At 44.4% G+C, this 16920-nt stretch overlaps 1 protein-coding gene across 1 annotated transcript in view; it reads left to right on the top strand.

Moving 5' to 3' along the window:
* The window catches only part of LOC147916395 (uncharacterized), a 41692-nt gene extending 27753 nt beyond the window's left edge, over positions 1-13939 (top strand). The window contains 3 exon segments of the mRNA XM_087434744.1: positions 8194-8278; positions 10238-10358; positions 12309-13939. Of these exon segments, the coding sequence (XP_087290870.1) occupies positions 8194-8278; positions 10238-10358; positions 12309-13539 (1437 nt within the window). The 3' untranslated portion in view covers positions 13540-13939.
* The last annotated feature ends 2981 nt before the right edge of the window (positions 13940-16920 follow it).

Raw genomic sequence — 16920 nt, 5'->3', positions numbered from 1 at the left:
CCAAGCCAGGCCAGGCTGTGAGCTGAAGTCTTACCAGGATTTCTCCTCCTGAATTTTCCCCAGAATCCTGCACTCAATTGCTCTCAGGCTTAGTTTTGCGTTATGGGGTCAATATTTAACTTTGTCTACCAGAGCAGAAAGAATACTGTCCCTGGAGTAGGCAATTTGGATGCAGCTGAAAGGAATGAGCTCTGTGACTTTAGGGAAGTCACTGAAGTCAATTTTCTCATCTTGATTTTGGGCATAGATAATGGCCACTCCTTACAGAGTTGTTCTAAAGGTCTAATGTAACAATATACAGTGAAGGCTTTAACAATGAAATTGTGCCATGCGGATGTGCAGTATGATTACCAATGAAGTAGAAAAGAGATGAAATATTCGAAGGGGAAGGACGAAACTCTTCACGTCCCAATCAGGTCTTCCAGGATAGGATCACCACACGGTGATGCCTTGACAGAAGAGTGCTCCTGCAAACTGGAAACATGAGTCTCCCAATCACACTGGGAAGGACATTAGCCTCAACTGGCCTGAACGTAATGCTTAAGCATGAAAATTTGTGGTAAAAGTTGGGTAGAACCAGTTGAAGTCTAAGACAAATTAATTCATTAACTTCATTCAGATATTGTTTTAAAAAAAAACTGAGAAAAGCTTGCTGACTCCTTTTCTGCTTTTAGAACATTTGAAGTTAAAAGAAGAGGGGAGCATGTTACTAGACCCAACATGGCCTCATGTTGGCTGAAGTTGGATTCTCTTTCCCTCCCCATTGTCACACTCAGATGATACTGTCACTCTTAGAGCTTGACTCTCCCATACTTGAAAAGCTCTGTAAGTTGTGAGGTCATGACCTGGATGGGATGGTGACAGCTTTCCTTGTGCCTGTACCGCCTCCCAGTCCCAGAATGGACTTTCTATATCTCTCTCCTTTGAAGGTGGCAACCTGTGTGGTTTCAGAGCTCTCTAAATACTGGTCCCAAGTGGCCCCAGAGCAGGGGCTGCCAGGGGTGGGAGGATAGAGAGAGCATAGGTATGAAGAGCAGATGCTACAGGGATCCATGAGACCCTTAAATTAGTAATATGTCTTGTAAATAGATATGCAGCTCATGTTCGAGTGAGAGAAAATAGTATCATGGTAAATTATCTGCATATCCAACTGCATTACCAAATTCCTATTGGCTCTGCGGCATCTTTTGACAACAGTCTAGGTTAAGTGCATGGATTTTTCAGAGTCTCAATGCCCTGTTTTAGAACCCTGACTTCACCACTCACTAGCTGTCTGGTCTTGGGTGATTTTAAATTTCCTCCTCTCTACAATGTGGATAATAATAGCACCTACCTCCTAAGCATGGCCCAAGGATTAAGTGAGATCATACATGCAAGTTGCACAAAGTGAGAGCTGCTGTTGCTCTCACCATCATATTACTGCTCAATCACCTTTATTAAATGTGTGAGTGCTATGATGGGGAGGTCTTCCTAGGGTGTGGGTGTCATTAAAGGGTCCTCATCCTTCCAGAGACAGGGAGCCATAGGTCTGGGTGCAGCCTCAGGTGAATTCTAGAATGCCCTCCTGCACACGTCCTCATCTACCTTATCCACAACTTTCTTCCAGTGCAGACATGAAACCTACAGAGTCTCTCTCCACTGGGAACAGCTCTCCACATCTTTGGGAACAGTTGATTCTCCCCCAAATCCAACCACATGTTTCAGGGGACTGGGCTGTCCACCCCAGAATCCTGCCCTTTACCAGGTTCGATAAGTCTAATGGCAGGAATGTGATTCAAGCCCAACTGACCATAGTCTCTCCCTGAGATTTTCCACAGTGCAGCTCAGCTCAGAACTGCTGACACCGTGTTTCCAACCATGTGGAGAAAACAGACTGGGAAGACAGAGCACACATGCAGAGAACACCAATATGCGATATGAGAACGAGCGTCTTGGTGATATTCAAGTCCCCATATCTGTGTGTCTGAGTGGTCCTGTCCAACCCTTGTCTCCATGATTTATAAGAAACTTCAAATAAATTCTCAATTTTCTTTGTTTTCATTTGTTTTATTAATTTCTATTATTGCAAGAAAAGGAGTCTTGAGAAATACAACATCCAATTTAATCCAAGAAATATTTGCTGAATATTTGCTCATTTCTAAGCTTCATGCTTCAGCTCTGGGCTAGAGATGTCACTTCCCAGGATGACGACAGTGGCAAGCACGTAAATGAGCCACAATAAGATGACAAGTCAACTTGTCATAATAGTAATAGTAATAATAGCGAAAGTCTGTGAAAAGTTAGGGGAGCCCAGATAAAGGAGCCAAGAATTCTGTTGTGGGCACAGGGAGGGAGAATGAGTATTTGCCAGATAGATAATGATGGGATGAATTTTAGGACAAAGATAACAGTTTGGCAGAGGCAAAGTGTTCTGAAATAAGAATGGACACTCAGATGTTACTGGAGCCCTAAGGGCATGCCTATGGGGGTAATGGATATTAGGCTGAATTTGACTTGGATTAAAAATGGAAAGGCCCTACATGTTGGGACCAGAAATTAGGACAGAATGGATGCTTGGGGTTTGGAAGTGATAAGGTATCTTCACTATAGCAATCATCAGACAGTGAGCTGCAGGCTAAACTGACCAGTCTTGAGGACAGGAGCCAAATGACATTCACCTTTGCATTCCCTCAAGTGATATTAGCAGCTCGCATAGAGTGGTGATTGAATAATGATTGAAAAAATACCGTTCCTTTTCCTCCAGCTATTGAATTGTCTCTTAACCAGTCATAGGCTCTTGAGGAATTATTTTTTGCCACTGGCTAAGTTAGATGTCTCCACCCTGAGCACCCCAGGCTTCTCTCCAACATAGCAATTACTCTTATATTGTCGTGATTGAGATCCTTGTCTTTCTCCCTATTGTCTGTCTGCCAACTCCTTGAGGGCAAGGATCATGTCACCTTGACTGCATTCCAGTCAATGACAGAGAGAGCTTGGGACATTAGGTGCTTCATGAGTGCTCTTTGGATGAATGGAAGAATGAGTGAGTGATGGAATGAATGAATGAGTGGCAGAGTGAATGAGGTCTGGTTAGAGGCCAGTTCTGTTCTTCCTAGAGTCAACCATTGTCTTCTTCTTCTACAGTCTCTATCTTACCCTAAACAGCCCTCAGCACGTGAGAATGCTCTGCTCTCTGAGCTTGGAAGCCACTTGTCCTGGGTGCCCTTACAGGCCTTTCAGAGCTGTTTTCTGATGGCTTTCATCTAAACCTCTTCACCTCTTCATCTCTTCATGTGACAGCAGCTGCAATTCATATGTGCATCGGGACTCGCAGCATCAACGCAGAGAAAGGGCAGCTTGTCTTCTCCCTTTTCCGGCTTTCCAAGGTGGCAACTGGCACTCTTTGTAACAAATGTAAGTTAGAGACTGAAAATTTCAAGGGGAGACTCTCCTAGGACCTTCTTCTGCCCCAAATATGAAGGTGATGTGTGTGCATTTGCACACATGCACGTGTGGCTGTGTGCACATGCAGAGAATCACAGACATTGGTGTGCCTTGGAATATCTTATCCAAAAGGAGCAGACTTCTTTAAAAGGATCTTTTAAAAATGATATCCTTAAAGACAAAGATGTGAAAACCCCTGAGATGATCGATGAAACTGCTTTGTAGGGAGAGTTTGTTACAATAGAGCTAAAAAATATTTTTTTAAGAATATATTACAGTCCTTTTATTTGAGAAAAAAACCTTACTATTATTATTAGTTTGATCAATTCAAAATTGTTGATATTCTAACATTTTTGACCTACTACAAACAGTAATTTCATTTGGTTTAATTTATTACAAAAACTATGAGTTACTTTTTATAAGAATTTAGAATCAGAACCAAGCATGGTACATTGCTTCTAATAAAATGGGCTCAATATTATGGGATGTGAAACACAGCATTGTTATTAAGATAAATAAACTTTATAGGCTTACAATTTGCATTCACACCAAATGTTGTCCCATCAACTCCTCTCTGTCTCTTATTTTTCTAAAGTAAAACTTAAACACTGTGTATCATTTGATTTGCTATACAGGGATCCTAAAGTCTTGACTAATGGGCATTCTTAATTTGGAAAGCCAATACTGTTCAGCAGGTCTAAGATGAATGTTCTTTTCAAGATTAACAATATTTTGTCTGGTGTTTGTTTAGTAAATTTCCTCATTTTCTGACAACGAATAAGTGTTCAATGCATGTGATTTAACCCCCCGAATAATATTGCTTTGATGTGGCAACTCAGCATTTTCTATGTCTGTTCATGCCATCACTTTTGAAGGAGGGACTGCTTTTTGACCAAATTTGGCGTGGTATTCTTGCACAGTTAAGACTCACCTCACAACTAAATAACGCCCAATGATAAAATCTCTGGTGGCTGCACCCACAGGTGTGAACCCTCTAGGTAAAGGAACTATGTGGTAGTAAAACACGTGACAGTGAAATCAGCTTTTGAACTTGAAATCATCTGCCAGTGACCAGACTGCGCGAGACATGCATTCAACTACCAGTCTTACCCTGTGGGTGGTTACCAATCGTGTTCAGAGTTCTGTGGAACCCCCAAAAGGAAACCGGCCCTCTGTCATGTAAATCTCTGATGAAGAGAAGAATGGCATCACCCCAATCTAATCATGAGAAAATGACTAGACAAATCCCAAAAGAGACACATCCTCAAAACACTTGACCAGTACTCCTGAAAACTCTCAAGGGCATCAAAAACAAGGAACATCTGAGAAACTGTCACAGCCAAGAGGAGCCTAAGGAGTCACGACTCCTAGATGTCAAGTGGAATCTTGGATGGGATGCCAGACAGAAAAGATCATTAGAGGTTGAAAACTTATGTCCACATCAAAACCTGCACATGTATGTTTATAGCAGCTTCACTTTTAACTGCCAAAGCATGAGAGTAACCGAGATGTCTTTCAGGAAGTGAACAGATAAAGAAACTGTGGTACATCCATGCAACGAAATATTATTCAGTGCTAAGAAGAAATGACCTATCAAGCCATAAAAAGACATGGAGGAAACTTAAAATCATATTACTGAGTGAAAGAAGCCAATCTGACAAGAATAAATTCTGTATGGTTCCAACTACATGACATTGGGAAGGCAAAACTATGGAGATAGAAGACAAAGATTGGAGATATCCAGGGATTCGAGGGGAGGAAGGAATGAACAGGTACAGCACAGAGGATTAAGGTAGTGAAACTACTCTGCATGATATTATAATGGTAGATTCATGTCATTATATATTTGTCAAAATGCATAATTGTACAACACCAAGAGTGAACTACAGTGAAAACTATGGACTTGGATGGCAATGATGTGTCAATGTAGATTCAACAAGTATAACAAATGTACCACTCTGGTGGCAGATATTGACAATGTGGGTTGTGTGGGGATAGGGTGTATATGGAAACTCTATACTTTCCGCTGAATTTCGATGGGAACCTAAAACTTCCCTAAAAAATAGTGTCTATTAATAACTAAACAAAGAACATGGGGTGAAATCGAACTAAGTCTGAATAAAGTATGGATTTAACCAGTAAAAATGTAGCAGTATTGGCTCAATAGCCATAATAATGCAAGAGGTTGGGGATAGGGGAACCTGAGTGAGATGTGGAGCAGGGGAACTAGTTGCAATTTTCCTGTAAATCTAAAACTAGTCTAAGATTTTTAAAAATTTTTAAGAGAATGAGAAGAATAGACAGAAAAGTAGAGAAAGAAGGACAGGGAGTTTTTCAATGTATGGGTACGTAACGTCATTTCTAATAAAAATACTAGAAGTGGCCCTCATTAAATTCTTCTCTAATTGTGTAAGGCACTGTGCTCAGCACTTTTGTCATATCTCATTTAAGAATAACACAAACCCTTGAGGGAAGAACAAATCTCCCTCATTTATAGATGAGGTGAATGACATACCAGGTTTAAGGAACTTGCCTAGAAAGTTCCTTATCTTCACTGTGCTTTTGTTTCTATATTTGTAGAAATGAAGTCATAAAAGGGTTATATGAAATGGCAGTGGGGTAAGTTTCAGAATGATGCTTGGAACTTAGAAGCCTTATGACAGTGATAGTTATTATCAGTATCCTCTTCCTCCTGCTCCTCCTCCTCCTCATCATTTAGATATCTTGGGGTAAAATCAATATCTTTAATCTCACTTTCCTCAACTGTAAAATGGGAATCATCTCTCACTGGTTTGATGGAAGGACAGAATGATTTTTTTAGGTGATTTTTATTTCTCAACCTCAAATCCCCAACAAAGAGACAGTCTGGATGACATCAAGGCGGTAGTCGGATCTCAGGTTCCTTGCCCTCCTCCTGCCTACTTTCCTCTCTGCGCCATTGCTTCTATTTCCCATCTGCCCTGTGGGGCTGGCTGGCCAAAGACAAATCCCTTCTCAGACCAATGGAAGACACACAGCCCTGGGCTGCAAATGTGCTTGCTTTTCTTTTCCTCTGGGGTTATTCCAGCTGAATCAGAATGTGAAGGGCAGGTACATCCGCTGTCAGTCCCCTCTGAATGCATGTGCAGTTCTTTCCATAAAACTTGGGGTGATCTAAGGTGTGAGTGTGCTCACTCTTCTGTGTAAAAGCACTCAAAATATTCCAAAGCTGCATCTATGGCAGGACAGGTTTTTTCCTTGATGCCAACACTGACAGATGGTTAGTGGCTTTCCCAGTAGAGGACTGTGTTGAAATGACCTCTGAGGCTGTCTCCAGGATCAGCAGGAGTGCCCTGCACAATCCATTGCCATGTCTGGAGGTCATGGCTCCTGGGTTGCAGATTTGTCATCCTCACCCTATGAATGAAGCCTTCAGCTTTGCATTCAAGACCTTCCTTTGACTTTGGGATCTTATCTTTCATCCTCTCCTGTCACAAACATTCTCCTTCAGGCAACTAGTTTCCTTACTGATCCTCAAACAGACAAGGAATAGTTCTGTCCCATGAGTTGGAAATGGCTTCCCTAATTACCTAAATTGTACCCAGCTTCAAGGACATCTGTCTCAATAAGCTAGCCAACTAGTCAAATGCTGTGAAATTCCACTATAACTTATTATCTGGATTTGTTCCCATTTAGTGAGCACCTATTGTAGTGTAGATCTGCTGTTTTTGTCACACTTTTCTCTTTCTGTGGGTAACAGAAGCCCCCTTTTTTGTTGAGAAGTGCCCATCCTCCACTCCCTGTGTTTCTGGTGGGCTGTGCACCATGTGTCTCTGCTCCCTGCAACAGACTCAGTGAATGTACCAGGGAGGGGCTGTATCACAGTTCTCCTGGGCATTCCTATGGGTGCTAGGGAGATGAAAGATCATGTTCTGTTCTATGACAAATGGAAGGAACCTACCTGAGAATAAAACTAGACAGGGGAAAGTGCACAGATGAGAGACAGGGAGAGGCAGAGTAAGAGAGAGAGACAGACAGAGAGAGAGAGAGAATGAGACAGACAGAAGGAGACTGTTGAATCCAATAGATCCATGTGTATCTAAACCAACCTCATTCTTTGTACAGCACAGTTGAACAAGCAAATAAGTCTTTTTTTTTCTATTCTTTGCAGTGGTTGAAGTTGGGTTTCTCAAGTCATTATTAAAACAATTTTGATGATAACACTTGCTATATGCCAGGAACTGCTGTGGATACTGAGAACGTGGAGGTACATAGGACAGCAGGGCTGGATCTTCTCCTTACAATTTAGAATTGAGACAGATTTAGGTCTCAGAACCATTAGACAATGTCCAAAATACCCTGCTTGGAGATTAATCACCAATAGGCCCAGGCCCAAGTCCAGGCTCTGCCATTCAGAGCTCTGGGGCGTTTGCCAAGGAACTTGGGCCACATAAGCCTCAGCTCCACATGTGCACCACGAGGATCCAGGGTGGACTTTCCTCCTGGGGTTCCTGAGAAAAAGAGTGATGAGTCTTTATGTAGACAGTTCTCCAGAAATTAGGGATCCCCTGGGTCCTGGGAGTATGAGGAAGGGGTGGGAACCTGCTGTGAACAGAGTCACTGAGGCTCCAAAGCATCTCCAGATTCCCCCGTGCACTGTAGAAGTGTATCGTTTTCTCAGCATATCAAGATGTGAATTAATGTGAGGACACAGCCTCAGCACAGTGCTGGCACACTGTATGCACTCACTGTGGGTGATGGTCTATTTCTCTCCATGAACATCCCTGAAAGGGTGGAGGCATGGAGAAAGAGCAGGGGACCAATGACACCAATAGAGAGGAGATGACGTTTGAGTTGGATCTTGAAGAACAAGCTGGTATGTGCTTGGAAAAGTAGGACTGGAAGGGCATTCCAAGTAAGGGGAAGAGTAGGAGCAAAGGGAGGAAGTGGGTGAGTGCATGAAGTATTCAAGAAATGTTGGGTGAGTGGTTTAGTGTGATCAGATTGGAGAGTGTGTAGGGGTGTGTGTGTGTGTGCGTGTGTGTGTGTGTCTGTCTGTCTGGAAATGAATTTGGAATGACAGGTTGAACCAACAGGAAAAGGGCTACACAGCCTGGTCTAACAGTGTGCCCCCTGTTTGGAATAGAAAGATCAAGGCAGAAGTTGGGATGGGATCACAGGAAGGCTGAAGGTCCATGGGAAGCCAGTGGGGCAGTTCCATGTTCCCTTCCAAAACTTAGAGACACTTCTGAGAAAAGATCCTGGAGTCTACCTGTTTCCTTCTAATTTGCTTTGTGTTCTGACCTATATCCTTCCTCCAGAAAAAGTCTGGCTGCCTCCTGAGGATCAAGATGAGTTTCTCATGTTTTCAGAGTCCATCTTGATCTATATCTCCCTGTGGAACAAAGGAGCTTTATCTTGCCTATGCCCAAATAATCCCCCAAATACCACATTGTGAGTGCCTGTGTGTGGAGGTCACGGCTTCTATGGGCTGGTGGTCAGGACAATGGAGATGGTCATTAACCGATCAGTTTTACAAGAGGCTTGGAGTTTAGGGAAATGGTCCCCTCTAGTGGAATTCATGCAAAGACTTTGAAAAACCGAGTGAGCCAGTCAACATCCATCTTTCTGTGACCTTGGAATTCACAAACTGGCGAATCGTGATTGGAATAAAACTACAGTTTTGACTTTTGGTGTGTATATTTTTGGCCAGGGAAGTGTTTTTAAAATTTGAATTAGATGCCAACCCAATTTCATATAAACACATCTATCTGCAAATTGCAGCATTTCTTAAAAGTTCAAAAAATCTGACAAAACTGAGTTCCGTACTCACATGTCCTTAGTTAGAGTTGTTGTTGACTATAAAGAGGCAGGGATTCTATAGTTTGCCACAGTCTTCGTTGCTCTCTACTGTCAAGTCCTAACACCAATGGTCACTTGCCATTTATCATCACACCTATGCAATTGTTTTCCTATAGCCCACTTAAAAGGAAAGTGAACAATTTCTTATGCCTAAATGCTCATGAATAGTGAGGTGACAAACAGTGAAGAGGTGCACATGTTCTTTGTGCAAGTAAGTCTCCTTCTACATGCATAATATGAAAACCAAATATAACCATTTTTAAAGAATACAGCTTGAGACCCCCTTATGAACCAAATCTGTTCTGCTTCACTTTATGTTAATAGCTCAGGCCCCTCAATAGTTTAGTATGAAACCCTAAATGAGGTACTGTTATTGTCAGCAATCTGTAGATGAACAAGTGGAGGTTTAGAGAGGTAAAGCTCACACAGCTAAACCAATGCTGTATCCAGGCTTCCACTAGCTCATTCGGGTACCAGACTCTGCCTATAGAAGGCTGACCAGAGTGAGGTCCCCGCAAGTGACCTGAAGGTGAGTATTTTCAGCAGAAATGCCCAGATCAGGAGCTCCCTCCTTACCAGCCTCTCAGAGCCCCAGGATTTCTCTGCCTACACAGGAACTTCAGGTGCCTCAGTGAAAACAGGGACACAGAGACTGAGATGGCTTCCCCAGCTTCAGTTGCTCACTCACCAAATGTGTCTTGAGAGTGGCAGGTAGGAGGAGAGGAGATGATGGATGCAGGGAGGCCCGGGTTTAAACTCTGGGCTCCTCCTCTTCCCAGCAGGGTGACCTTGGGCAAGCCCTGAATATCTCCAAGCTCCAATGTTCCTTCTGTACAATGGGGAGAATCATAGCTTCCTATATCATGGAAGGGGTGTGATGAGAATGAAGGGAGAGCTTTAGGAAACATGGGCCTAGCACAGTGTTTGGCAGATATGGTTGTTTTCTATTATTCTTATTATTACTCCCCTACAGATATTGCTGCTGGGGTCCTCATCGCATCAGTGAGAGTCTTTGTAAGGATGAGCTGTCCTCCTATCCTAGACTTTGGCTGGAAAGGGAAGGCCTTGGAGGGACAAAGTCTAATGCCAGATGTGTAAGCCCCCTCCCACAGGATTCCATCAACCACTTTTCCTGCAGGAACTGGCTTAATCCAAAAGGGGTGTGGCTGGAGAAGTGTAATAAAGCTCCACAGGTATGTGTGTTGTAAAATTCCTGCCTGCCTGGGCTCCTATAAAAAGGGCCTTCCCTGCCTCACACTGCAGATGAGACAGCTGCAAGCCTGCTAGCTCACTCTGGAATCTGGGATTGCACTGGACCTGCATCCTCAGGACAAGGTAAGAGCCTGGCTCTCTTAAGAGTCTCATTCCACCCCCCTTTGCCAGCGCCCCCAAGGACCTCATCTTCCTGGGGTCTGGATTCCATCAGGGACATGTGGGGGCTGAGTCCCAACACCCTGAGGAACGAGTGGGTCTCTGTCTGGTATACCCAGCCTTTGCCCCACCCTTCATTTCAGGATCCCACATACCCGTCACTGTTTTCCCTTTCACTGTCCTAAGGGGACCCCATATGCCCAGGGTGGAAATGAGGTCCAGGTCATTGTCTGGGCTTGCTGGTTGGCAGACAAAATTCTGCATTTTCTTTTAATATGGAGCAATGATAATATGAATTATCTTTTCATGAACTACACCAAACCAAACTCTGAGTAGTTTATAGTTTTCTTATTTGTTGCCAATATTTTCTAAAAGGTAAAGATAAAGGCATGAATCGATCAATAAGCCTTGGTCTACAGGATCAGACGGATAAAATCTGTCGCCTGTCCCAGATTTGTCACTTGCACAGTATGGAATCTCAAGCAATGTATTTACTGATCTGAGCCTTAACTGTCACATCTATTACCTGGCGGTGATTTACTATTACCTACCAGGCAGGGATCTTGAGTGAATTAAACAAGGTGAGACTCAAATGCTGGTGGAGGACATAGCACACAGTGGGTGTCGAATAGAAATCCTATTTCTCTTCTCCTTTCCAGCGTGTTTCTTTTCATTGCCCCCCTGATGAAATCCATGCATTTAGTGTAGCATTTTAGGTCATCCTGTTTATTCAATGATATACCTTTAAAAGTACTGACTGAGAGCCTTCTACGTGCCCAGCACTGTGTCACAACAGGACTCCAGAAATCAGTTAGACATGATCCTTCCCTTCAAGCCTGTAGTCTAAATGCTCTGATGGAAATTCACCCCTATCCCCCCTATTCACTTTGTCCAGTCAAGTTGAATGATCTCCCCTCCCTCATGCCTTTCCTTAGACTCTTACTGCATCCCAAATGCCGCCTCACCAACCCACCCATTCCAGAGAGTCTCACGCCATGCATGTTTAACCCGGGGTCAAACATCACCTTTCACGTCACTAACAATGTCATTTCTCCTCATGTGGTATCTGAGGCCATGTGGAACTGTGAGTTAGAAATCCAGCACACTGGAGCTAGAGTACAGTGTGCAATGATCTCATCCAACACCTTGATTTTCAGATAAAGGGACTGGAGATGCAGAGGGGGAGAGTGACTTGCCCAAGATCTAGTTGGTGACATAGCTGGGACAGACTCCTGGTTAATGCGTTTAAATTCCTCAGAGAGTTGCCTCCAAGTTTCTAAGATGTGCGACTTTCTTATTCACCTTGATAAATTCTACGCCTAGTCTAGTGCATGGCATGTAGTAGGTGCTCCATGAAGACTTATTGAAAGACAAATGACAGATTGAGTGAGCAAATGCAATTTAAATGAGAGAGTGAATGAGGGAGTGAGAGTTAATGAGGCTGAGAGAGTGAGGAAGGAATGAATTCAGAGTAGGAGGTTTTGGACATTCAAGACTCAAGTCATTCAGAAATGTGAACAGATGGCTGCTTGTCTAGTGATTCCAGGAGCCAGAAGTATTCTTGATCTCACTGCCAGCAGGCTGGCATGTGTCCAGGTGGAGGGAGGGTCAGTCTGTAGCCCCGCACTGCTGAACTACTGCCCAGCACTGACTCACCTGCCTTTTGTCAACAGGTTCCACCAAGCTGAAGCCATGAGGATCCATAGCCTCACCCTGCTGCCCTTCCTCCTTCTGCCCGCTCAGGTGCTCTTGGTGGTGGGCGCACCGAAATCACGGGACGGGCAAAGCAGTATGGCAACCAAGGATCATTGGATCCCTCTGGGCAAGCCCCAAATTGTACAGAAAGACAGCGAACACAAGCCCCTGGTCAATGGTGTCATTGTCACCCCAGACCTGGCCTCATGTACTGTGACTCTGATGGAGCATGAGGAGGGCACCGCCATGAAGGCTGTGTGCTCCCGAATGGACCATGACTTTTCCTGTGTCTTTACCAGCAACCCAACTTCCTGCATAGAGGGTTGTAAAAGTGATATGATCTACTGGACACAAATTGCCCATCACTTAAGCTGCCAGAGGAACCTCTGTGAGGATGCACATGTGGTTCTAAGGAGCAGAGTCTGCAGTAGGAGGTTTCCAGAATCCAATTTCAAGCTGGTGTACTCCACTCTGATCAGCCATCTCAACCAGTGCGATGAGGACATCACCCCCTGGTGGCATATCATAATCCACGAGGCCCCTCCCACGGGTACTACAGAAGTCATACCATTCTTTCCAGTGCAGGGCATCCAGACCGTAGCACCTGTCCCTACAGAGGTGATCCAAGTCACAAAGACCACCCCTACAGTGCCCATTGTGATTGAACAGACCACGCCAACTGAGGAGGTAAACGTGGAAGAGACCACCACTACCCAGCAGCCCAAGACTGAACAGACCACAGTCACAGTGCCCATCGTGATTGAACAGACCACGCCTACTGAGGAGGTGAAAGTGGAAGAGATCACCACTACACAGCAGCCCAAGATTGAACAGACCACAGCCACAGTGCCCATTGTGATTGAACAGACCACGCCCACTGAGCAGGTGAAAGTTGAAGAGATCACCACTACACAGCAGCCCAAGATTGAACAGACCACAGCCACAGTGCCCATTGTGATTGAACAGACCACGCCCACTGAGCAGGTGAAAGTTGAAGAGATCACCACTACCCAGCAGCCCCAGGTTGAAGAGACCACCCCCACGGAGTCATTCTACAACGAGGTTACCACCCCCAAACCCAACTGTAAGGATGACTCAGGCATCAAAATCAAGCAGACGATAATCTACCAGTCATCTCAACATATAGGTCAGAAGAAAGTCTAACAGAGTTCCCTGAGTGACTCTGATGATGCAGGGAGCGCCTTCTGAAAAGCCTTTGGCGCTGTAATACAGGATGAACAACTTAATGAGGCAAATGCAAATGGAGTCAGTTAGGAGATGTCATGCCATTAGTCCCTCTGTGGGACTGAGCCGTAAAGCTCTCCAGCTTCTCCATGAAATACGTAGGAACTTTCGTGCTGTGGGAATGCAGTGGATTGTTAAACAAGCTTTGTAATTCTTTGTTAGTGTTTGGAAATTCCTATGTATTCACTTCCTTGAATGTGATTTTCAGAGACTGTTTACCTCAGCATATGTTTTCATGGCCCACAATGCTGTGTGTACATAAGCATTGAGGACCAGTCTTTGAGCTGAACAAGCCAGAGTAATGATTTCAGTGCGATGCATTTTTTCTCAAATTAATAGACAATAAAGCTTTTCTTCAAAAATATGTTCAGCCATTATTTGGTTTCTCTGTGTGTGGTCCAAAAGAATTCACAAACTGGTACCTGATTTCACTGGAAAACATTTCTTAGGAATGACTTCCTGCTCCTCACCCATCTTAAATCTTCCCCAAAGGTGACCCATTCCAGGATCCCTATCTTTAAGTTTTCATCCATTGGACTGTGCTGTTTGATGCTTACTGAACTGTAATACTTGGGATCCCTGATTTCAAATGGGACACCTGGTGTGTGGTGTGATTAAGGCACTTGTCAGGGTCTCACAGATGATAAAAGGGGTAGCAGGAATTGAACCCAGGGATTCTGTAAGCCAAGTCCTAAGGCTGGAGCAACATCCTCCACTGACTCAAGTCATAGCCCATTAGCACTCAGCATATGCAGGACCCCTGACCTTGAGGAGCTCATTTCTGCCCTAGGAGAGAGGGATCTGACTAAGTACAGTGCCCTGTGATGAAGACTCCAATGAAAGGGGGAAAAGATAGCATGGAAAACCAGAGAGAGGAGGTAGAAACTGCTGGAAAATAGCAGGTTGAACTTCCTGGAGGAGATGATGCTGGAGCTGGACTTTGGAGAGAGTCTCCTTAGGTAGGAAATGGGCCAGAATGGAGGCACTTTAGACAGATGAAAGCATGTATGAAAGCAAAGAGATGAGGAAATCCTAGAAAATGGGAGAGGACACGTGGCTGGAATGTAGTGGGATGCAACGATGACACTGCTATTAGTCGTTTCCACATTAGTATGTGAAGGATCTGAAAGTTTTAATTCAAGAGTTGGGGAGAGAGGATGATGTGCCCCCAGTGCCTTGTCACAATTCCACTAAGCACAAAGTGAGGAGCAGGAACAGGTAAAAGCACTGTTTCTTAGAGTCTCTGTTGATGGCAGGGAGGAATGGCAGGTGGGGTGAAGGGTGGCCTTTTACACTCACCAACCTACCAGGACCTACACTGAGGGTTGTCGGTGGTCAATTCAGAGTATGACAGACTCAGAGTGACATTTGGATGTCATCATCAACATCATCAACACTAACATTTATCTCCCCCTTCTTATGTGCCAGGCACTGTGCTAAGCTCTTTCCATGGAGTATGCATGCATTCATTCATTTACTCATTCATTCAACACATAATATTGGGCATTTGCTCTGCCAGACTCTGTTCTAGGGGCTGGACACACAGCGGTGCACAGAGGATGGATGCTTTGCCCCATGGAACGACAGTGATGAGAGCGACTACAAACTCACAAGCATACAAGTGATAGAGAGGGGCCGGCCCCGTGGCTTAGCGGTTAAGTGCGCGCTCCGCTGCTAGCGGCCCGGGTTTGGATCCTGGGCGCGCACCGACGCACCGCTTCTCCGGCCATGCTGAGGCCATGTCCCACATACAGCAACTAAAAGGATGTGCAGCTATGACATACAACTATCTACTGGGGCTTTAGGGGGAAAAATTAAATAAATAAAGCTATAAAAAAAAAAAGTGATAGAGAGGATAAGAAAAAGAGGGGAAGAGGGTAGAGGTGATGGAGGGTAACGAGTCTTAGATGAGATGGTCTGGGAGATCTCTCTGTGGAGGTGACTTTTGAGCCTAGATCTAAATGAAATGAGGAATCAAGCCAGGTGACTCTCTAGGGTGAGCAAGTTATAAACACAGTGAACAAGTCAGTGCAAATCATCTGAAATTAATTAACTAACTAATTTATTATCTACTATAAGCTCGTACTCTGTGCCACCCAATATTTTAGGGGCAGAAAATAGCAGCAAACCAAAAAATCCCTCTCTTCATGGTGCTTATTCCAACGACTGGATACTGCTTGGTGTGTTCAGAAGCATCAAAGACTGCAGTGTCCTTGTAGGACAGGGCTCAGGACCAGACCCTGTGAACCTCACCCCAACACCCAAGAGAACTAAACCAATATCCCAGACCCTCCCCAAGCTTCTCTTAGCTGTACTTTGGGAAGGTCAATTTCTCTTAAGGTCTACATGGATTGTCAGCCCTGTGACTCCCCTCCGCCATTCATACATCTCAATTCATCCTAGTCCTAAAATAGGAAAAGACTGTTAAACACTTCCAGGGGTCAATAAATAATAATCCTGGTCTGATCTGGGTAATATAAACATTGGAGGACCAACTAGGCCAGACCTGAAACCCTCTTGAGATCCCTTCCAGCCCAGGAAGGTGATGGGTCTTCTGCTCACTCATGGCCTTTGGCCACTGGCGGAACTGGGAGGACATTTATTTCCAACATGACAGAGTCAACTGGACCTAAGCTAGACATTTGCCTCTTCCACTTCCCAACCAAGGTCTCTGGCTCAATTATTTAACCTGTCTGAGCGCCAATGACTCGTCTCAACAGTGGGGATAATGAAACCATCTGTAAAGGTTCTTGTAAGACTGACAGTGGTTGAGAAATCTAAAGCTCCTAGTGTCCTTTGGCGTCCACAGTAGGTGTTCCACACAAGTGACCATCCAAAGTCCACAGCACAAGACTGGTTGTGGAGGGAGGTCAAAAATTCCTTTGGTAAACTCTTTAAACGTGAGAGGTTTTTTTCTTACTACAAAAGGCAATGGAAACCACTGTATTGACCACCTAGTATGTGCCAGTGACTTTGCCCCATTCTCTAATTCAACCCCCTCACTACCCTTTCAGGTAGGTGTTATCATCCTCTTTTTCTAGATGAGGAAACTGAAGCTGGAGAAGCTGAGCGACTTGCCAGAGTCAGAAACCTGAAGTAGCAGAGCCTGTAAGCGAGAGACCCGGGTCTGGAAGTCCCCAAGTCCTTTCTGCCTTTGAAGCTCATGATTTTCTTCACTCGATGAGAGAAGAGTGACATTTGAGATCTTTGGCCTTGGGTCACACCATAACGTGAATAGGATGAACAAGTACTTCTAGGTGTATATCCCCTTCTATATTCTTGTAAAGAGAAATTTCCAGAAGCTAAAACTTCCATTCCTACTTAGCCTCCCATCACAGTCACATC

This window comes from Ceratotherium simum, chromosome 8, assembly GCF_057802395.1.
Source record: "Ceratotherium simum simum isolate JZ-2026a chromosome 8, ASM5780239v1, whole genome shotgun sequence".
Classification (NCBI taxonomy): Eukaryota; Metazoa; Chordata; class Mammalia; order Perissodactyla; family Rhinocerotidae; genus Ceratotherium; species Ceratotherium simum.
Note: the sequence above shows the minus strand (reverse complement) of the source record. Positions and strands in the feature narration are given on the sequence as shown.